The sequence below is a fragment of the Magallana gigas genome, chromosome 8 (assembly GCF_963853765.1).
Source record: "Magallana gigas chromosome 8, xbMagGiga1.1, whole genome shotgun sequence".
NCBI classification, from domain to species: Eukaryota; Metazoa; Mollusca; class Bivalvia; order Ostreida; family Ostreidae; genus Magallana; species Magallana gigas.
In genome coordinates, this window is record NC_088860.1 from 38963515 (window position 1) to 38987135 (window position 23621).

The following is a 23621-nucleotide window of genomic DNA, read 5'->3' on the forward strand; positions in this document are numbered from 1 at the left end:
CATTGACCGTCTTATTAATTACTTTGAGACAGGTTGTATGCGTTTTTAATATAAATGTAACCATCTGAATACATTAATCGACTTTGTTCATTGATTTTGGTTTATCAAAAACGGAGCTTCCTCATGTCCATATATCTATGTACTACTTGTTTTATAAAAGCCTGAATCACAAGTATTTTGTTAAAATACATTTATGACACTATAGATTAATTAAATCTATTACCATATACATTTCTAGTTTTTCTTTTCCTGCAAAACGTTATTTTAAGCTCTGTATTTACATGTAATTTAGCCTTTCTCATTTTATAAAGAGGACCATAAGGTTTATGGCATTTATTGAATTTAATCTAAATTCGCATTTCGAAATACTCTAAACAAAAGTTCACATATTATATTTCTATAGCGTGACATTTTCATACCATTTCTTTAAAATAAGATATTTTTATCATAGCTTGGCAGTAAAAAAAATATTAAATATGACGGAAATCCAAAAAAAAGTTAACATCATCAACAATTTGCTAGTTCGTCATTACCGCAAAATATATTTTAAGCGAAAAAGAAACAATTAATGTATGTTGAAAATTAACAAATTTTGAGAAAAACAAATTTCTTGTCACGTATCAATAATGACTCGAATAACTCTTTGCAGAAAGCAACGCAAATGTTTGTTTGCCTTTTTTTATTAAAAAAAAAGAAATTTATCATGTTTTATATTTATTTCATATTTAAACAAACTTTTGAAAGCACAATTTTTCATATAAACTTTCTAGCATGTTGATATAATTTTTTTTTTTACGAAAAAAATAAAAAATTGTATTCAATGTATGCTTATTGTCATAGATATTAATTCATATAAAATTACTCTCTTTGGTAAAATAGATAGAAATAATGACTGTGAACTTATGTGTGTTTTAAATGTGTTTTGCTTTTATCATGCGAGATAGAATTATAAATAATTATCTTAAAAGAATCTTCGATTTGAAATTTATTGCACATTAAGATAAACCATGTTTTGTTTTTGCATTTTTTGGAAGTGAAAAAGATGTTTCCAAAAATTAACTCTTAAGTTTTGGAAAAAAGGAAAGGGATAGGAAACAAACATTTAACGCGTAAGTGGGCTGATAAAGAAATGTATAAGCATATAAAAAGCCCATTAAGGGAAAGTATCTGGAATGTTCAATAACTAAATGGCAAGGTATTACTGAATACAAAAAAGAAATGTGTTTACTGTGGATTACTGAAATGTTAAAACAATTTTTAAAAGGATATGTTTTCGAACTCTAAGATGAGTATGATACCATTTTTTCACACTAATAAGCAATTAAACTTATTAATAGTTAAACAATGAACATTTGTTTTACCTCAAAACAGAAAAATTCTGACAGTAAGTTAAAAGACGACACGAAAAAAAAAATAAAGGAAAAAAATAACAGAAATTTGTAGAAAGACTGCATGTAAATGCACTGATTGATAAGATATATTGTGTCATTGTTTTGAGTTTTACTTTTTAATTTTTTAAATCTTAAATTTTGTTGTTAATTTTGTTGTTTGTTCACATGAAGCAGCCCTTTATAACGCTCTACCGCGTGTTTTATTTTAGCACAAGACTGTAGCTTCACGAAATGTACGGGTTATAAATTAGTTTGCACTCTACGAATCGGTGAAGTAAATGCATTGTACTTCACATCATATACTGCTGATAGGAGAAATGGCTTCATAGATATATTTATATATATTTCCTGTATTAAATGAAACAGTTTTATATTTTTAACATGCGCGCGTATTTGAATGAAATCTAAAGATGTAGTCGATGTGACAGTTCATGCAAGTATAATATAGTTAATTTTCTGAAATTAACAAGCATATGCTTTAATTACTGCAGTTGAATGCAGTAAGTTCTTCGGAAGGTCGGTGATAAATTTGACCAATGAAACAAATATTAGGAAAAGATTTTTGATATTGTATCAATTTGATTGGCCAAAACATTTGATGTCAACAAAACAATTAGAGAAATTACATTTCCGTATACGCACATAAAACGGGTCTATTTTTTAGCTATATAATAATGAGTTTTTTCTCAATTAACAACATTTAACATTTATTGTGACACAAAGTGTGACATCGTTTCCTTTCTTAGAATTTTACAATCAATCATAGTTAGTGCATATGCATATAAGAATAAATCTTGTTGTGATCAGCAATATTAAAACGAAGGGAACAAAACGATAAAGAGGTCTTGTGTTTTAAAGTTTACGTAAACTAACGATTGGTGTTTTTAAAGCGATTTGAAACAAATATAATTACTATAAAAAATATCAGTATATCCCAAACATTACCTTTTAGAAACACAGATTTATATTTAAAACGTTTGAACATTACAACCAAAAAGATGTACATCCTTGAAGACTTGCTATCATCTAAAAGTTTTATTTTCGAAAAAAAAAAGTAAAATATAAAACAAAATTAATGAACTTCTACGAAGTCAACAAGGAAAATTAACATTCATTACTGGAAAACATCAAATTAAACAAACACAATTTTTTCAAAGAAAAATAATAAAAAAATGTTTATCAAAATGTTTTAGTTTAGGGATTATTTTAGTAAAGTTTAGTTTTAGGAATATTTACAAGTTGATTGACCGTAAAAGCGCCAGACTAATCCTTTTTGGCATCACAGCTAAATATCTACCACCGCAATAAATTTATGTGCCCCTTAACAAAAATCATTTGAACTTTACAGCATTTAAATACAACAAAATTGGTCCATATTCCATTAAACGCAATTTCGGCTTCACATTCACATAGATCGAAAACTTTCTCGACTTTACGTGCTAATGTAATTCTTCTTACATTCTCCAGTTAACTTAACTATAAATATGTGTAATCGTTAATATTTATTTGTACTGATGGCCTACTCAGCTGAACAGTTAATAAGAACTGAATTGGACTGAATTGACCGGCGAAAAACTACAAAGAACAGCGATTGAACAACGTGAGAATACACATATATCTGTACGAAAATGTATAATTAAACACTTATTCACTTATTATTTGTCATTTTTTATACTTGTTGTAACTCTCCTTTTAGTTAAAAGTGACCGTTTTGATCATTCGTCCAATACTTTTTATTATTTTGCCTGTAATACAACTACGTGGAATGTCTACGTTAGTGCTGATTAGCTGTTCTTCCTAAAATGTATAAATTATCTCAATGTTTTGTTATATTTCATAGATAAATAATTGAACGCATATACATGTATATTTGGCCCAATGCATGAAAAATTTAAGAAATCAATGAGCAGACTGCTACTAAAAAAACCACAAAAACAATTTAAAAAAACACATTTTGATACAAAATACTGCAACTTAATACTAGTTATGAAATTCGTAATTTGCGTGAACAATTTTTACATTGGACACTTTTTTGTTTTTCCGAGGCTAATTCGATGTCAATATGTTCTTTTTAAATCGATTATAAGCAGATTATAGTACATGCATCTTTTTTAAACATATAGGTTAATTACCTAATCATTTGTGCTTTTATCTGTTGGGTAAACTTATTATTGATTCTTTAAAATAATGTTGTTTCACACTTTGCGCCATAGTAAAGTTTTAGATTATGAAGCGGTTTTTTTTTTAGAAACGTTTGATCAATTCAAATATAGATTGATTTGCCTTTATTAGTGTGTTATATTATAATATCTTAATAAATGATACCGATGATAATATTAAATCAGCTATTTAGCTAATTAAATACGTAATTTTAGAAGACGATAATATATTGTTAGAGAGTTTGTTAAAGGAAATTTGAATTTTAGTAATATAGTATTAATTTGAAAAAAGAAAAAAAAAACTTCTTACAATGACATTTGTTCATTTTCTAATAACCAGAGATATTACAGTAATTTTATCCTACACGAGTCCCGTTCCGTTGATCACATGTCCTGTTTCTTTCCAAATAATTATCATTTCTCATACCGTTATAATTTTGCGCTTCGTCTAAGAACAAGGTACTTTTTATCAAATTAGATATCTTAATTAATTTTTTTCATTCTGTTTGACATGAAATGTTGAGAGTAATTGGAAATGAAAGCATATTCAATGCATTGTTGTAAAAACTTTTTTAATCACTTTAAATCATTCTGTTTGTTTCAACTTCAATCTGTATTCAAACAATGCATATGTATAAATTCATACTGGATATGAAACAAGGAGATATAATATATTTGTAAAAAAGCTGCTTATATATTGTCATTAAATCTTTGGTTTTTTGATAAAGATTTATTCCTAATTGATCATCTTTTTAGACATAACTCCTTAAAATAGTTTCAACAATTTTTATCCAATCAATTTCTTTACTCACGCTTAAAGAAATTATTGGTTTTCTAGCTGACCAATGTAAATAAGATTTGCTTTGTGGACATTTCCGAAACTTATTCTAAATATAAGTTACACTATTGTACATTGTGTGCTAAAAGATTTCTATAAATAAATTTGAAAGTGAAAGTAAAATTTCATTCGTCGTTCTTATCAGGTACATGTAAGGAGTTGTCAAGATAAAGTTCAATTTCGTCATAACCTTATAAGAAATTGAGGTATGTTACTTTGTCGTTGTATCTACACTATAGCAATGAACATACTTCCTGAAATGATACATTTCTATATTTCTTTATATATATCTTTTGACCTTTCCTTGAGCGCTTTCATTAACAACTGTGATATCCGATTGTTTAAGACCATATGCGTCATTGTTGCATTAAATTTATCTTTATTTGTGTACCGTATTGATTCCTTTTCTCACGATTTAATATCGTAGTTATAATGCAATTTGCTTTAATGTTCTTATCTAACAGTCTATTATAGTATCGTGTTTAATCTTTTGAAAATGAATTCAATAAATATGTAAATTAATAGGCCCAGTAATCCTTACCCTTCAAAACGGATTGGTTGCGTTCGTGTGCAAATATTGATTTCTATTAAAACAATGTAAAAAAAGAATTGCCTTAATATTAGAATTATTTTATTAGAGAATTATAAAAATTATAGAGAGTTATAAAAAAAAAGTGCTGTCACATGGGAAATGTCATAAGCGACTGTTACCCATCTCTCCAAAAACTTGTAGTTTGTGATATTATATAACAGTTTTCATATCATAGTTTTCTTGGAAGTTGTCATTGTTTGTCATCCTGCATCACCAGTTCCCGTCAGTGATGGGTGAATACAGCGTAGGGAAAAACTTTTTTAGAATACATCAGGAAATAGGCGAGGCGTACCGTTGATTTTGGAGACAAAATTATTAAAGTTTATATGAATTTATGCTGCATATGTACACAGATATTACATAACATTGATCTATGTTTAATTCATCCGATCATTAAAAAACACTGGTTCCTTTATCTGTACAGATGAAACTTAACACATTTCAGTTTTAAGTTCTACATATCTCTTCAAAGATATATTAAGCTATGTATTACCATAAATTAAAGTTTATTATAATTAGCCTCTCTGCAAATATTTAACTTTAAAGAAAGTGTTATAAGCTGTGTTGTAACAACAAATTTTAATTTAAGTTAAATTGAATATTCTGCAATATCAAATAAGTTATATGCATACATAAATAAAATTATGTCAGTTGAAGGTTGTTATCTTATTAAATTATTAGGTAATTGTTGAAAATTGTATGCGTTTTTGTGTCAATTTGTTAATGAAGCTATGCATCCCTGGATAGTCAACGCCATCAGGTTATCAGTTTTCTATGCTTTATAACACACGAATGTTTCATGATGAAAAGTAATACCAAAGTAATATTTCTAATAATGCTAATTTTCTTTTTATATTATGTGTTTTCACTGCTTTTTCTCAATGAATGCATATATTACTGGGTGATCAATAAAGTTTCTTATACAAGTTCAAACGATTATAGAACACCTTTTAATATAGACTGCTGGAAATTTCTAGAATCTAAATATATGCAGAAAGTAAAACTATATCTACATTATTCTCCTATTAGATCAAAGCATTTGTCTGAGAATGAAATTCAGGGTTATTACTATATAAGCGCCCCTATATCGAGGAGCAATTTTCGGAAAACGTGCGCAACGTTTTCTTAAAATCCTATAAATAGAAGTTGGATTTCTGTCTCTTTATAAATAGAAAATAAGCACAGGTAAATTCTTTCGGTAACTTGACCTGGTTGTGGGCGGAATGAACTAGGTCAAATGAATTCTTCCATTCTCATCGACACTGATAAAACACCTTGTTAGCTCAGATGATTCATGTATGTAGAGAAAACTGAGTTTTCATGAATGAATTATAGACGGATCTTTTGAAATACCTACACAAAGAAACTTAAATAGGTGTTATACCGTGCGACGGATTTATACAGAAAAAGCAAGACGATATACCTCTAAAATTGTCAGATTAGTGTTAACAACTTTAAATTCAAAAAAACAAAATCTTTTAATACTTGCATTTTTAATCTAATTTCTGCTTCTCTGTATTAGATTTTAGTCTTGAAATCTTAAACAGTAATAAACTAAGATTTGTAGAGATATGTAAAATTACATATTTTACATCAATCGAAACCAGTACTGTGATGTATATATTTAACAATATATAATTACCAAGATGAGCTATAAAACGTCCTATGTTTAAATATTTTGTTAATGCTCTAAGTATTACCCATGAAATACATAAGTAACCAATTTCAGTAATCTTATTCAACGATTAAACTATTTTCATAATACTTAATCTTTAAGAAAAAGATGTTTTTACTGACGATTGCGTGCTAAACACAATAAGATACAATAATTGCTTTATTATTCAAAGTATATATTTGCTCTTAGACGATTCTTAACAACAAAGCTATACGTTATAGACATAAAAAACATAACTAATGGCATAAAACAGCAAAAAGAATATAATTTCAAGAAATACAAAAGATTAAGGGTCTGTTAGGTATTATATAATATAATTATAAAATGAGTCGGATATTATATAATTCATGCATTTTGTAATTAATGGTACAATTTGCTGCCTTTTTTATGATAAACAAATATCACAGATAATGCAAAACTGTCTTTAGGTATAAGCACTGATAATTGACGGTAATCAGTATGCCTTATATATAATGAAAGTTTTGGTTTTCGTCTTCTTCCTCGTGATTGTGAATTCCTTTTTTAGTGTTAACTTTTTCTTTTGCATTTCTTCTTGTTTTTTCTACGTCTACACTTTCGCCTCAAAAAGAGATGGCCCCTCTTATATCTAACACAATCCTTCCAAAACGAAAGAGTATTATTCAATATCTCAAGAGTCGTACGAGTACCTACCAAAGCTCTGCGTTCAATACACTTATTAGATTCAGAGCAATTTTTTGCAGACTTTGATCGTCCTTTTTTGAAAGACTTAATTTTGTTTTTCTTACAACTAGTTGTAGCACTGAAAGTTAATGCTTTCTTTGGACAATGAAATCTATTATTTTCCTGATGCATTAGGCACAACAGATTTTTAACACGTTTCAAGATATTTGTTCCATTAATGTCAAAGACATCGCCAACTCTTTCCAGCACGTGATATACAAATGTTAAATTTTCATAGGTTTCATGGATGAATCTAATCTGAAAAATGAAACATAATTTCATAAACATTTTCACTTAACAGAGGTGTAACTTTCTTTCATTAGTAAAGAAACTATACTTTATTTGCATTCAACGTAAACTTTTAGAATTAAACAAAGAAAAACTGCCAGTTTCTTACCTTTTTGTGGATTTTCTTGCGTTTCCTTAATCGACAAGGCAAGTGTTCTTTAGAAAATTCACTTGTTTTTATCATGTTGAGCTTTTCTTCCTGTTTGCAGTAAAAGAGCACGGAATAAGCAAATTTTGTATAACCTTGTTTTACTTTCGCTTTTTATGAACGAAAATAACATTGAAAAAATCAAAATGTCTTCCTGTGACTTTTTTTGCAAAACATTTTTTTCAGTCGAAGAGCAATAAAATCTATAAGACTTATTTGGAGAAAGAGAAATATTTTTATAACAAATCAGAACATCTTATTTAGGATAAATTCTTACCTCCTTTTCTATCAATTTGTCAATATCCGATAGTAACGAATCCATATTCTGAATAACATTATCCTTATGGACGCTGTGATTACAATTTGAAATGTTTTTTGTTTGTTCTCCATGGCACATAGAGCACACATTTGTAGTAAAAACCAAACGTGCAAAACAACCAGCTATCAATAAAGCACTATATAGCGTAAATGCTGAAAAAGATAAAGCGTCTTGTTAAACATTTAAAAAATTCCCAGGTAAGGATATTTTAGGTCACTCAGTGCAAGACTCCTAATCTATTTTACGTATGCTTTTTTCATTAATTGAGATAATTCATTTGCAAACATAAATTTATGATTTAATAAAATGCAAACTATTAATTAGAAATGTTACCATAATCCATAGTGCCTCATTAGGCGGTCGGATAAAATTGAAATTGTCGGAGGCTATATTTATAGTGGAAGTTTCAGAAATACCAAATTACTCGGATTGTAAATCGCCTACTATATCCGTATTTATTTTAAGGGTTTTTCTTATGAATGAGACCCTGATTTTGCTTTCCAATGCTATTTTGAATATTTTCCATAATTGCACAATTTTAGTCTTTTACATATAAAAGAAAAGTGCATTCTAACGTTATACTGTTTTGTTTTTAATTCAGTTTATTTTGAAGCAGTGTGTTCATAGTGGAAGAGGCTTAAATAAGGAGTCTATCCTCTTTAGAAACAACAGCAAAAAATATTCTGAGACTATTAAACATTGGTACAATAAGAATATTTACATAGATATACAATTATTGTTGATGCATTTTAATTTATCATGCACTTTCTGACATAATGTTTGTCTGCACTGGGAATACGTATAACTGTATTCCGCATTGTTAAGATAGTATCTTGTTTCCTGATAATTAACTTTGCATATAACCTCACATATTTAATCTCTTATTCATGGTACGTTGCTTCGACATTCTGCATATATGTGCAATTAATGTTTTTGACAATAGTGCATTCAGAGCTTACTACTTTCCTATTATTTAGTTATGTATGTATTAGCAATAGAAAAAAATATATAAAACTTTTTTTTTGTCAGCATTATATTTTTTTATGTTCATAACATTACCTATATGATAAGTATTTGACAATTTCATTTCTTGATGTGAAGGAAATGCGGACTTTGTATTGAGAATAATAAACTAATATAAACTTCGTGGGAGAGCTATTTCAATAGTCAAACGTATTTCAGTATTATATTAGAGGGCTGTAACCTCTTTTTGTGAAGGCAATCGGTGTGTTTGTCTGACGGTATATTTCCAGATATTTTTCATTCATGCACTGATATTGCTAGAACGACCACACTTGGAATTGAAGGGATATATGCCAAAATTGATGAAATATATTTTCACCAGATAATAGATAATATAACTGCAGCTGTTAGATAGATAGATAGATAGATAGATAGATAGATAGATAGATAGATAGATAGATAGATAGATAGATAGATGAGTGGATGGATGGATTGATAGATACATTTTCAAGCAATAGTGCAGTAAAATTTAAAATAAATACCTGAGGGATTCAGTGAATCATTCTTATCATTTATGCAATACACATAGACTGATGTCTGCTTTTTTAAATTTGACAGGTTGTTAAATTTACGGAATTTCTGAGATGTTTATGCAATCAAGTGGAAAGTTTTCTTATTTGTTGTCTTTCTCTAAATTAAGTCAATACAAAAAGCAATTGTAATTATCTTTGTTAAAATAAAGAGTAAAATGTATATACATCGTTTGCAGTACCATGGCATATGATGCTTTCTTAGCATACATATAGCTAATCAAAAGGGAGAATCCTTAACTTGAAAAAAAAATGAATAATAAAAATATATGTTTGTGATACATGTATCTATAGCAAAATTTGCAAAGCTGTTTTAAAAATGCATACAATTTTTTGGTGATAAGTCATTCTCTTTAAATATAAATGTTAATGACTGGTAGAGAAATGATCAGGCTTTATTGTATTAAAAATTCGGAGCACTAATAAGACGATTTAATTAGATATACATTCAACCACTTATTATTATGGTAAAAAAAAACCGTTACAAACAGGGATTAAGCTTTAAGAAATTGTGTCTATTTGTATTAGAAATCTGCGATTTTAAGAAATGAAATATAGTTATCCATACTTAAACGAATATATCCCGGGTCAAATTCTTTTTTCGCCAAAATTTGTTTTTGTTTTCAGTACTAGCAGTAGTAGTAGTAGTAGTAGTAGTAGTAGTAGTAGTAGTAGTATTAGTAGTAGTAGTAGTAGGAGTAGTAGTACTAGCAGTAGTAGTTGAAGTAGTAGTAGTAGTAGTAGTAGTAGTAGAAGTAGTAGTAGTAGTAGTACTAGCAGTAGTAGTAGTAGTAGTAGTACTAGCAGTAGTAGTAGTAGTAGTAGTAGTAGTAGTAGAAGTAGTAGTAGTCGTAGTAGTAGAAGTAGTAGTAGTAGTAGTAGTAGTAGTAGTAGGAGTAGTAGTACTAGCAGTAGTAGTTGAAGTAGTAGTAGTAGTAGTAGTAGTAGTAGTAGTAGTAGTAGTACTTGTAGTAGTAGGAGTAGTAGTACTAGCAGTAGTAGTAAAAGTGGTAGTAGTAGTAGTAGTAGCAGTAGTAGTACTAGTAGTAGTAGTAATTAGTAGTAGTACTAATTGTAATACTAGTAGTAGCAATAGAAGTAGTAGTAGTAGCAGTAGTAATAATAATAGTAGTAGTAAGAGTTGTAAGTAGAAGTCGTTGCTGTAGTGGGGGATTAAGTAATAGTAGTAATTCAAATATTACAGCATCGGCATAGCATAGGGAAGTAATTTGAAAAAAAGTATGTGTACAATAATGTTTACGATTCTTGGAATACATGTATTTGCATTCTACGCATTGTACAAATATTTAAATCACCATGATTCATACTTTTAAACTGAAGGTAAAGTGAATGGCAAACTTAACTGGAATTCGGCCAGCTTGAGGGAGTAGTATGTAGAAATATATCTAAGCAGTTATAAATTAGTTAGTCATGGGAAATGAACATCTGGAAATTTTTGGGTTATGATGTTTCACAGAAATGTAGCATTTGAAGAGCAGTTTACAATAATGCATAAATAGTAAAAATCTTTATTCACCTTAGTCGCTTTAAAAAAAGTTTCTTAGGTTTTTATAATTTTTGACAAAAGTTTTCTTTCTTAACATGTAACTATAAGACAAAGAAGTTGAAACAAGCCTTCATAAGTGTTCGATATGCAACCCTTTTGTTGCATGGTTTCTTGATCGAGTGATCGAATGTTTTAGCTGCAGCACGTAGTTAGATGGACATACAGATTGCATATATATTTTTGAGATATATTCACAAATATCATAGTAAACATAGATCTATCCAATCATTAAATATTATTATTCATTTAAAAGGAAACTCAACCTGAGCAATCATTTGAGTAAAATATTAAAAAAGAAGATGATCACCATGCTCATATATGACAGTTACCGTTCAGGGCCGTTTACCTGAGATTTTAAATGAAAACAGCCAAACATGAAATCCTAGAGAACTACATCCTTATGAATCAGTGAAACAGAGACCTACATTTATATGCATATTATTGTGTCTTATATCAAGAGTCAAGTTTTTTTATCACGAAAATATTGATAAAAAACTGTTTAAGTACCTTTCGTTATTGTACATACATACTTGGATACTATCAAATTAGAGTTAATAGCTTTAACCTAAGTGATGTAGTTGACTATTGTCAGTGACACCTCTTGACTAAATCAGCAACATAATGTGCCACAAATTTTTCGATCTCTACACCTGAAGTTATTCTCTGTGTTGAATGAAGTTGTTTATTGTAATGTTTAATAAAATGTCCAAATGCATTTTGATACTAAAACCATTATAGGCCTCACACAAATATATGATTTTTTTTCTTTTGGAATATATTAACTTTAAAACCTAGAAAAGATACCATTTTCAGAGTTTATTTTTTTAATTTATTCTGATAAATTCAATTTTTTAATACATTTATAACGTACACAAAGGAGCAATTTACTCATGTATATCGTTTTGCAGTAAGTCAAAATTTATATTGACTTTACCTTGATGTAAGTTAAGTAATAGATCAGCTTTTAAAACCTTTAAACAGTTAAGAAATAAAGATTATTGATAAGGCAATGCTCAAATATTTACATCCCGTTTGAAAATTGATTCATCATTTTCAATTAAAAATATAGTTTAGTTTCTCAACCATAGTATGTTTATGCATTGGATTGAAAATTTTTTTTAAAGAATATGAATGAGCAAAATGAAATTTTACCTATGTAAAGGTGCATGTATTACAGAAAAATCAATGTCAAGGGCATGCTAAATAGCCTTACTGAATTTTAAAAATAAACCAGGATACAATTTCACCCTTCCTTCTCACTGGTAAATTCTTTAAATATCTTGACCCACATATACGGGAAAATACTTTCATCAGCTCAACATTTTTAGAATCAGTTTTGCAAATTCTTGGCATAACTTGCATGTAACAATATCAGTGTTTACCTTTCTAATAAAATTCAAAGTGGCATTGATAAGTAATAGAGTTATTTTCATTTAACCGGAATCGCCAAATTTGTCGGATTTACCCTCCGCCTATCACTGAAAACCACATTGCCATCTAATACAGTTTACAACATAATATTACAAATGACTTTTAATTTTTGAGAATACGTTTGATCAAATGATAAATGTTATATCTTTTTAATGTTGTGACCATTTACCTTTGTATTTGTGACGTTGTTAACCGTTTCTCTAATCCATAAGTACATACTTTTTCTATAATGTAACCTACTTGACAACGTTTGATTGAAGGCATCTTTGATATGCCTTTTTTAATAATTGAATTGATAAAATATTATGATAAACAATATACTCACCAATTGGTAGATCGTTAGTTCTCAGTTTTATGAAACTTGTATTTACCTGAGATTAAAAAAATGAAAGAGCATACATAAAGTTACATATATTGCTTTTATGACAATGGCAATCATTAATACAACAGATGCTTGCCCGTTGTAATTGGAAAAATGAAAAAGGAGCGTTCCTAAATAGTTTGCTTAACAAAAGGGTCTGATTGAATGTTAATATTCTTTGCAGGGGATTGGTTGCACCATCACTGTACATCTTTATTTTTTAAGGGCATCAAAACGATTTTTTGGAAAATACAAATTTTGACATTGTAATATATTGATTCATTTTTTAGGGTTAAAAATATGGCTTTTTACATTTTTATATTGATTTTTTCAGAGCAGAATACTTTGGGTAAATATTTTTAATGTTACCTATAAGACTGTATTAGACTATCTTATATATATATAATTTCTTATGATTGGTGATAACACATGATTATTATCCAAAAAAATTGCAATATCTGGGAAAGAGAATGAATAGATAAAAATTAGATACATGGATTCACTGAGGTTTACTGTAAAAAAAACCACCCAAAATTAAAGTCAATATCTACTAAATGAATCCAAGGTGTCTTTTTGTGTTGAACCATTCTGACCTCATAATCGATTTGATAAATCTGTTCCCCCTACTTTATAGCTTCAAAAGGATTATGTAGAAAATGAAACAATTTACAAAAATCAATTTGACATTATATGACCTTAAATGAACATCATCATTTTACTGTAATTCTCCGTTTTCTTTGTACAGAAATATATGTGATGTTTCTACATTATTTTCATTTTGATTCACCTGCCCGCAGTTTAGAAACACAACTTCGTAAAGACAATCTTTTCCCGCCATTTTTGCATTTTTAGCTTAAAACAGCTTGTTTTCAAAGTTTTTCTTTCAGAAAACATAGAGCTCATGCTTGAACAAACAAAATATTTTAACCAGAGATGTATCTAGCCAAGATTAAAAAGTGAGAGAAAAATTTTCCTTGTTCGAGCATGCGCTCTATATTTCCCATTCGTTAAAAGTAAATGCCAATTTTTGACTGATTTTGACTTTATTATAGAAATGGCGTTCCTTCTGACGTCATACACTGCCAGTGAGTGCAAATAAATAAAAAAAAATTCGGTGAAAAAATATTTTATTTCAACTCTTCTAAAAAATAACATTACATTTTATTGTGCCCAAAACACTTTCAAAAATGGCAAATTATGGGGGCCAAATTCAACTCATATTATATAAAGTTTTTTGTTTAATATTTCATAAATATTTCATGGAACACGACAGCTAATAGCACGATTCTCCAAAATATTGTGTTTACCAAATATTTAGCCCCAACATACCATTTCAAACAAACATTTTGTCATTAAGCATCATTAAAAAATATATATTGATTTTCATCAATCTGTAGCTATAGGCTACTTTTTACTAGATATTGACCTTAAAGTTTTTCATCTACTCCAAATTGGTGCATACTTGTATTGAATGCTATACACACTTTTTGAAACTAAATTGTTTTCAAAATATTTTGAAAGCTTTACAAACCAATGAATGTGTATTTTTGAAAAGATTATCCTATGTAAGCACTTGTTTACTTATAATTGCGGCACATATATGGGTCAAGATTTGTGTAGCACGAACACTGATACATGTACAGACAAATCTTGGATATAGCAAAGTTTTGTGGAATCCCCGGCAAGATTCATAACAAACTTTTGCTTTACTGCTATGACAAAGTAGGTTAAAACGAATTTACTGATATTACAAACTGATTTTGAGTCCCGTAGAGGTGAAGAATAACGAAATTTTACATTTTTTACAGCGAATAGTTTTGATAACTTCAAAATTTTGAAATACTAATTGACACAGTGTATTAAGCCATAAACCCTTCACTTAACTAGTATTGCAAAGTTTATAAACTGATCCCAAATTCTAATGTTTACACGGTTTGACATGTCCAATATTTTAAAACAGTTTTATTTTGTTGAAAGTATTTCAATATTTATCAAAGCAAAATATAAAGGAATGCATTTCTTGGTAGCATTGCATTTGGTTTCTTTAAAAAAATAATGGTTTACGTTTTGATTTCTTATTTGATCATAAAAATGGTAAAAGAAATAGTATCACGCCATCTGTAATCTGTTAAGCTTGGCTTAGAGTGTTCTCCTCCTATATGCAGAATGATAGTCAAGCTTAGTTAATATCTTTTTACCTACTAGGAATAAAGAGATAAACAATAAAAAACAACATAAGAATGTTTTTTTTTTCATTCCAAGGTAGATGTTGGTAGGGTATAATTCATTTGTTCTATATCTATACATGTATGTGTCATTCAGATTAAAAAAGAAATCGTAAAAGTTTTATGATATCTCATCTTATAAGTTTTGTTTTGGTCGTGTACATACGACTTAGATATATTCTGTGTTCGATGTAATATCCCATTATATTGACTTTTTTTTTCTTGTTTTTGTTATTTAAGATATCGTATCCCTTGTTTCCAACTACATGTGAACATTGTTCATCAACAATCATGAAAACTTAGTCGAGAGTAAATTTTGTTGAACATATTTGTTTTTATTTGTTGAAAATTCCATCAAGAATAGTCAACGAAAACCTGAAAAGGCATATAGGGGATGTCTCCCATGAAGCAATTTAATTTATGCAGATACTCAAATTAGCGCGTCTATATCCGTGTTCAAAGCATAACCTAACCTCATGTCCAACTATAAAAATAAATATTCATTTGATTTCAAACTATTTTTATATAATCTTGATCGTACAAGTATTATCTGATTGAGGGTTGTTATTTTCAAAATTGTATCCAACATTTTCCCATGGGCAGAATAGTCCACCCTATTTACAGGGATGGGTTCTAGACCATGAGTCCTCCATTTAAATATTTAAACATTTGCATGGATTCAAAAAGAATTTTAAAGATGATGTTATCATAGCAAATAGAAATATTTTTAACGCCAACATCATTAAATTAATTTGAGCACGTATTGGTATAGGACCCAGACATACTGAATAATTACACTGATCTCAAGGGAAAAAGGACAAATATTTGAAAAGGATGGATTATATTACTTATTCCACAATTCTTGACGAATACTATAAAACAATTGAATTTACATGTACAACGACTTACTATGTTATTGTACATATCGGTTTAAGAAATAATATATTTTAGTTGTAACTCGTTATTTTTTGAAAGATATGTTGTCTTTTAATTGTAGCCCCCCCCCCCCCCCCCCTGTGCATACAAATTCAGTAACATGCGTTAACGCGTTATGGATTTTTTGCACGTTGATGTAATTATGAGATTATATATTTCATAAAATAATGATTTAATGCTAATATGTAATTTTTTATACCTAATCAAAACAATATTATCCGTAGGGCATGTTCAAATTAATGGAAGTGCTCTCATTACATCCAAAAACGTGAACTTTGATTTTTGCATTTGACGTTGCAGTTTAACCACTTTTAATATTATATCATTTTACCCTCTCTTTGTGTTATGATAGTGTATCTGCAGTAGCTTTTCACAAACCATATATGCAAAAATTATTCAATGTGAAAATATGTATATAACATATTATATAAATATTGTATTTTCGTAAAAACTAAAATGCACCCTCTTATGCTAAATAAACAACACAGCGAATAAAATAATATTGTTGGTAGTTTTTAAATCTATCTCCTCCTTTTTCAGTTTCAGTTCGATTTGTACAGGAACACGAATTTAAGCCACAAGTTTCCCGGATAGAATTTAATGAAAAAGGATTTATGCATGTATTCAGGTTTTTGATTCTTTATACTGTGGAATCATTAAAATTTGTAGTGGCTCAAAATTCGTGGTATTCATGATACAAATTTACATCCTTGACGAAAACATAATTTTTTAAATAGTTATATTACTGATACTGAAAACTGATCCATAAATGAAATTATATCCCCAGGAATGAGCAAAAAAGTAGAAAAAAAGATCAAAATATAATAAAATTAGCCCTCACGAATTTAAATGATTCCATACTATACTAAACTAAATAATTATAATGAAAAAGCTTATAAAACAAAGTCCAGCATTGAATCATTATTTTTAAAATATATGCGCTGTGTGCCTAGCGCGTTGTGAAAAATTATGAGAACCGTTAGGGAGACTATATATTTAAAAAAAACACACATTAATTTAATGCATAAATTTACATTTTGTTAACTTAATGCCTTGTCTGTAGAGTAGTTTATACCTCAAAATTACAGTATTTTAGTAAGGGTAAGTTGAAATACACGAAAGATCTATTGTAGCAGCAACAAGCATGCACTTGATTTTTTAGCTTGTGATTGTAACATTTCATTCTAACAGCGTTTAACGTTTGTGATATCATACTAAATCTCTTAATATTTTACGTTTAAGTTATTTGTTTGTGCTATGGGGGTATATCTGCTGTAATTTGCTGTGCAAAATATATGTAAAAATCTTGAATTCTTAGTTCATTGGGATTATGTATAACTGATCAGAATAAACCTCTTTGATGATCTGTTAATTTGATATTTGCAATAAAAATACTTTTCGTAAATATCTTAATATCTGTGATCGTGTTACAATATAGCTTTATTGGTAAATTATAAATAATACAGGATGGGCTGATAGGCATTCGCTCAAATTACACCTAAGATTTATGGAACGCGTTGGAATGAACAGCATCGCTCTTCTTAGAAAATTGTCGTTTCCTTATCTCAGTTTTAAACTTTTTGCTTTATTTAGCCACCTTACGATAGTCAATAACAAACGTTTATCGATGAATTACGTTTCCTTTAAACCAATATCATTAATTCAGTACTAAGACAAAATTCACCTGCATTCTAATTAAAAAAAACATCCAGCAGACCTCCAAGAGATGTTTCAAAAATCAAGTGACATTTTTTTTTACCAAAAAACCTGTAAATTCAGGAGGGACGGAACAATCTTGTCGTCCCAAAGGAGTTCTTGTTGTATCCAGTGAACGATTAATCGAAATTGGAATTAAAAAAAGAACGTATACGCAACGAAAAACCAGAAAAGGTATTTACTTTTTCGTAAAAAAGGTGATCATTATATTATTATTACCCTTATCATTATATTAAATATCTTCCGATGTAGATATGATTTTTCAGTTCAAACCCTAATTTTACATGTTCTAAGAGCAATTTTCCTTAATCAGGCTATGCATATTATTAGAAAAAGACAAAGTTGTCTTACCTAAGAATGGTTTTTCTCATATCATATATATTCCGGAAAACATTTTAGGGCAGTCAAAGCATTTTAGTATTGCAAATATATTTGTTTTTCCGGCAATTTAATCTGATAATCAATGTACATGTTTTAAAGAAAAAAAAAATTGTTAAATTACTTGTTTAAAGAAGAAACAATAACAATATTTCTTTAATTATTTTATAGATTTATTTCAAGTATAAAGACAAAATAAATAGATGTGATACAACATTACACGTTCAATATTTGAGATGGATATAAAATCAAGCTTTGATGAAAGCATTATCAACTTTTATATTTATACAAATACATTTGTTATTGAAAGCTTAATATCATTGCGATATACATAAAAATGTTGGGAAATTTTTTAATGACTTGATATAATTTACATATTTAGGATGACAATTTTAAGCATAAAGAAAAAATATCAGGTAATCAGCAATTATAAAGATGAACTATTTTTCATTTGAATTTTTTGTAAAAGAAAACACATATTTGGAAGATTAAAATAAAAATTAAACAAATTTATTTTATTTTGTTAGAAAAATCCTATTTTTTCTCTTTTCAAAAGTATTGTTTTTTGTTTTTTCTTGAATTTTTGTGTTTCCTGTTTTTTCTTCTGCGGGATTTCCGAAGACGGTTTCTTTTTCTTATGTTCAGGTTTACTTTTTTGCCTTTTTTGGCAATTACTAATCGGCCTCTCTTTTTTTCAAAAACATAATTCTCCCAAAACTCCAGTGTTTTAACTAAAATTACAGCAGCAGATTTTGCTTGGTTCAAGGCTTGTAATTCCTTTGGTGTTGTTTTATTCCGTTCAAAATCATTTATTTTACAAGCTCCAGACTTACGAAAGTCTATCCACTTTCTTCTCTTTTTTATCTTTTTACACTGTAGTTTTTCGTTGACCTGGTACAATGTACACCTACCGTTGCGGAGGAGACTTGTTAGATTCTTTTCGTTGTATGGGAATGTTCTAAGAACACCTGATATCAGGTTTTGTACGTGCGTAAAATTTGCATATGTCTCATGCACAAAAGATATCTAAGAAAGAAAGAAAACAATTTGATCATTAAAAATTAATTATATTCTATAATCGGTAATGAATCGTTTTGTAAGATTTTAAGAACATTTTACATTACATTAAAAGTACACTGTACTTCTTTTTCATAGTATTTCAAGTAATGACACATGTTAATGTGTCAATAAAAAATTCTTTGAAAAGTATTCTTAGTTCTCTTTCTTTATCTTACTTTTCTGTTAACTTTTGGAAAGGCTAGGGGCAATTGTAATTGGGTCTTAAAGGCTGCAGTGTGTACCATGTTCAGTTTGTTCTCCTGTGTATGGTTAAAGAAATACATAAAGGAATGACAAAAAATATTGCTAAATATTCTATGAGATTTTTTTTTAAAACTTAGGCCTATATTAAAAATTTCTAATAGATTTCTACCTGTTAAAAGATAAAAATTCTTACAATGTTTTCAATAAGTTTGTTGAGACCGTTGATGGTATCGTTGATGTTCTTTTTAACGTCTTTTAGTAAAACGACATGGTCACAGGATCGGATTTCATCGTTGGTTTTTGTAGATATCCCTACTTCACACGGGTCACACAGATGACTTTGACTTGCAAACGTTAGTTTAAGTGCTACGGCAAAAATGCCAGCAGTTTGCAGAGCTGTAATAAAATCCCAGAATCAATAACAAATGAACGACAAGTCCTCTATTTCAAACCGAAAGTAAACGACTATAATTTTATACTTTGATATTTACTAATTAAATGCTTAATTAATGCAAACTTACCAAATGCCATATGCTATTCCGTAAGTTGTGTACATGTATCCGAACATCGCAAATATTTATAGTATTTTTCTTTAAGGAAAACCAAGGTCTTAGGAACTCGCCTACCAGTATCCGTGTTGAAATGAGTAATCAAACTTTGGCGAAAACGGAAAAATCCCATGCTATCCGAGACAAGTCTAAGCTCTCCAATTATCATTGTTATTGATTTGATTGGATGTGCTTTTTGTATATTGTACTATACATATATCTATGCTTTTTAATTGAATGGATTATGAGTAAATTTTGAATTTTTGCATTAAAATTTCTGCGAGAAAATTTTATTTTTAATTTGTCATTTTAGACACTTTGAGCGAACACCAATAGAGTGAAAAATATGCAATTTCTTTATAAATCAAAAATACATACTGAACTATGACTGTGCAACATATTTTATTAAAAACATACGCTAGAAAAGAAACTTATGAGACGTTGGCGCCAAACAATATATTACAAAATGAAAGTACTACGTGTAAACACTGTCTATTAACCGACTTTTTTTCCTTGTTTGCAAAGGAAACAGCGGAGTTACTATGACAATCGCCTTAAGTTTTCACAATCTAATTTTTAATAGAAATATTTTATAAAACAATGAACTATAATTAAAAATGCATATTGTAGTCTTCTACCGGATTGTCTTATGTGGTCTATAGCAAATATATTTAAGAATATTCATAAGAAGAAGCTCTGCAATTCAGTTAACTAAATATCAACTGTAAGGTCTGGAAAGGAAGCTAATGGCAGAACCTATGCCGTGTCTTAATACCCTTAAATACCCTCTGAAATTTAAATACCTCTCAGTAACTATTTGTAAACAGAATATCAGAGTTATTTCCTGTGATCCGAATTAAAAACTACCCAACACTACCATGAAGTCATTAGAATCGGTGTTGGCACAAATTTGTGGTATTCGTGATTAGCCCTGCCCAACCAATTTACATCCTAAACGAAAAGAAATTTCGAGAGACTGATCTTTTCTACATACATTAAAAACCGAAAATACATTCCCGCGAATAAGCAAAAAAATCCCAACCCACGAACATTGTCCCCCACGAATCTAAATGATTTCCCAGTATATGTTGAATATTCTGTAGTATCAATTTTACAAAGCAAAGTCGCAATTTGCAATTCAAATATCAAGGTTTATCATGAATAGTTGGCCTCCAATATTTTCATAGCTTTACGTCTTACATCCAAATTTTAAATATAACCTTAAGTACAGTCAAATGTCTTAATTTAACACATAAATAAGTGAAAGTTGCAATTTAAAAACATAGAAGCATTAAATTTTGACGCCCTCTTTATATAGAAAGCCTGGGTTTTAAATCGAGAAAATTCTAAACCATGAAGTCTTGAATCCTACATGTAGGTTTGTGTTATTCTCTTGAAAAGAGAGAGGTGGATTGACTTCATACTCTAAAAAGCATTTTGTGAATCAGATGATAGAAATGGCGACAATATTTTGTATCTGCGGTTTTGTACGAATAAAACACTCTTCTGGATGACTGCTTTCTTTGAAATTTTTGCCACAGAGTAAAAGAAGCAAAATAATCTTATAATCATGTTACAAGTGTTACATAATTTATACGGCACATATTTTTCCGTTCAGATTTAAAAGTAACTTTTAATTGCTGTTAAAGGCCAAAACCATTTCTTTGTGTAAATGAAAAAACCCATCTCATGACTTTTTCCACCAACAGCCTAAACTATCGTCTGGACGACACAATCATGAAGCTGATGAAATTCGAGCACTGTCATAACAAATTATATTGCATTTCAAAATAACTTAATTTTTAGTGAACTATTTGTTATCAAATTTCATTAAAATATGTTGAAATTAACATACAACGTACCCAAGCTTCTTGTAGTGTAGCAATTATAACTCTTAGATAAAAAAAACGGAAATAAATCTTTTGTTAATTTACGATTATTATGATCTTTAAAAAGAATGTGATCATTAAAAAAATTGAAAAGATCGAATGAAATGAAACAGGGAATGTGTAGTTGAAAAAAAAAAATATAGAACACACTTGATTGATTTCGAAGATAAATCAACGTATCCAACTTTTGCCACAAATATATGACGTTGCCGTTTATTCTAAATATGGAACATGATTATACTCGTATTTTTTTAACCACTGTGAAACTTGGTTATAGCAAAGTCCTTGGGACCATTTGTTTAACTTCGTTATATCCGTAATTCGTTCTTATCGTATAACGAATTCGTAATAATTACTATTGCGAATTCACTATATGTTTTTATTTATTATTTTTTTTTATTATATATGTTTTTTTTTCACCAGACTACAATTTTTGCTAATTGAGGCTTTGAATGAAAATATGCTTTTTAGTACCATTGATAATCGTCTTGTAAATTTAAGAATTTATGTGAAAATAAATTCACTTAAACTGTTTTGTGAAATTATGATTTAATCTTTTTTAACTGTCAAGAAATTCGTTATAAAAGGATTCAATTTCGTCATTATTCAGCTCTAAGGAATTCGGAATCAGATTGCTTTATCCGTAAATTCGTTGTAACCGAATTCATTATAACCGTTAAGAGTGTTACTTGGAACTAAAAAAAAAACTCAGAAATTTCGCTATAGCCAATTTTGTACTTAACAAATTTTACTGTAAACGATTAGCAATTTTTTCATAATTCATAAATGATGCATGTTTAAACGACTGTTGCGTAAATATCAGCTTATTGTCTCATCAGACTAAAATACAAACACCCATTGACATGACACTTTTAAAAACTGGAAAAAACCCACTGAATATATATTCATATTATGAATGTGAAAATTTGAAAATGAAAAACATAAATCAACATCTTTGCCATGGCAATGAAGCAGATGTTTGTCTTGCCGATGCAAATCTTCAACTATTTCCGACAGTTGGTAAGATTAATAATGACCAGTTGCTTAACGAGATTTGTTCCTTTATTAGATATCACTTCGGTTTGGTTGAATTTCTCCCAGATCTTTCTTGGTTTCTGGTGGAAAAGACGTGACACTGATCATAGCCATGAAAAAAAAATCTTAATTTTTTTAAACAGATTGCCAAACATTTAGAACAATAAAGAGGACACAATGAACGCTAAATTAAAATCAAGCATATCCAGTGGTAAGAACAATCCAGACGCTAATAATCCCTAGGCTTTAGCTTGTTCCACAATGATCAATCACCCAATTTTAAATGTCATACATTTGAAACTGTTACAAAGACATACCAATTGCAAAGAGAAGCAATTTATCAGAAAACATGTGCTAAAAATTACCAATTTCGAGGTTTTAAGATTTGTCTCAGATAACTACAATTTTACATTTCACTGTGTCGCATGCTGACTGACGTTTTTTATATGAACTGTTCGACCATAAATATTCATCTTATTGTCTACGGAATTTTCTGTTTTTTCCCCGATTACCACAAAGAGCACACGGCGGGTGTGACCAGTCAGCAGAGAATGCTCACTCTTCTTTGGCACCTGATCCTACATCTATCTTTTTACAGGTTTGTGTT

General features: G+C 29.0%; 1 protein-coding gene and 1 long non-coding RNA gene across 2 annotated transcripts; both read right to left on the reverse strand.

Moving 5' to 3' along the window:
- Positions 1 to 6589: 6589 nt before the first annotated feature.
- LOC136270942 (uncharacterized) lies at positions 6590 to 8499 on the reverse strand. The gene is made up of 4 exons (XR_010708800.1): positions 8446 to 8499; positions 8071 to 8264; positions 7755 to 7844; positions 6590 to 7615 (listed from the first exon to the last, which is right to left on the reverse strand). It is a non-coding gene; the product is annotated as an uncharacterized lncRNA (long non-coding RNA).
- Positions 8500 to 10570: 2071 nt separating this feature from the next.
- LOC117686754 (uncharacterized) lies at positions 10571 to 20202 on the reverse strand. The gene is made up of 5 exons (XM_034462454.2): positions 20064 to 20202; positions 19736 to 19938; positions 19515 to 19598; positions 18931 to 19305; positions 10571 to 10654 (listed from the first exon to the last, which is right to left on the reverse strand). Exons 1-5 carry the CDS (start codon positions 20071 to 20073, stop codon positions 10571 to 10573), a joined length of 756 nt encoding a protein of 251 aa, XP_034318345.2. The 5' UTR covers positions 20074 to 20202.
- Positions 20203 to 23621: the final 3419 nt, after the last annotated feature.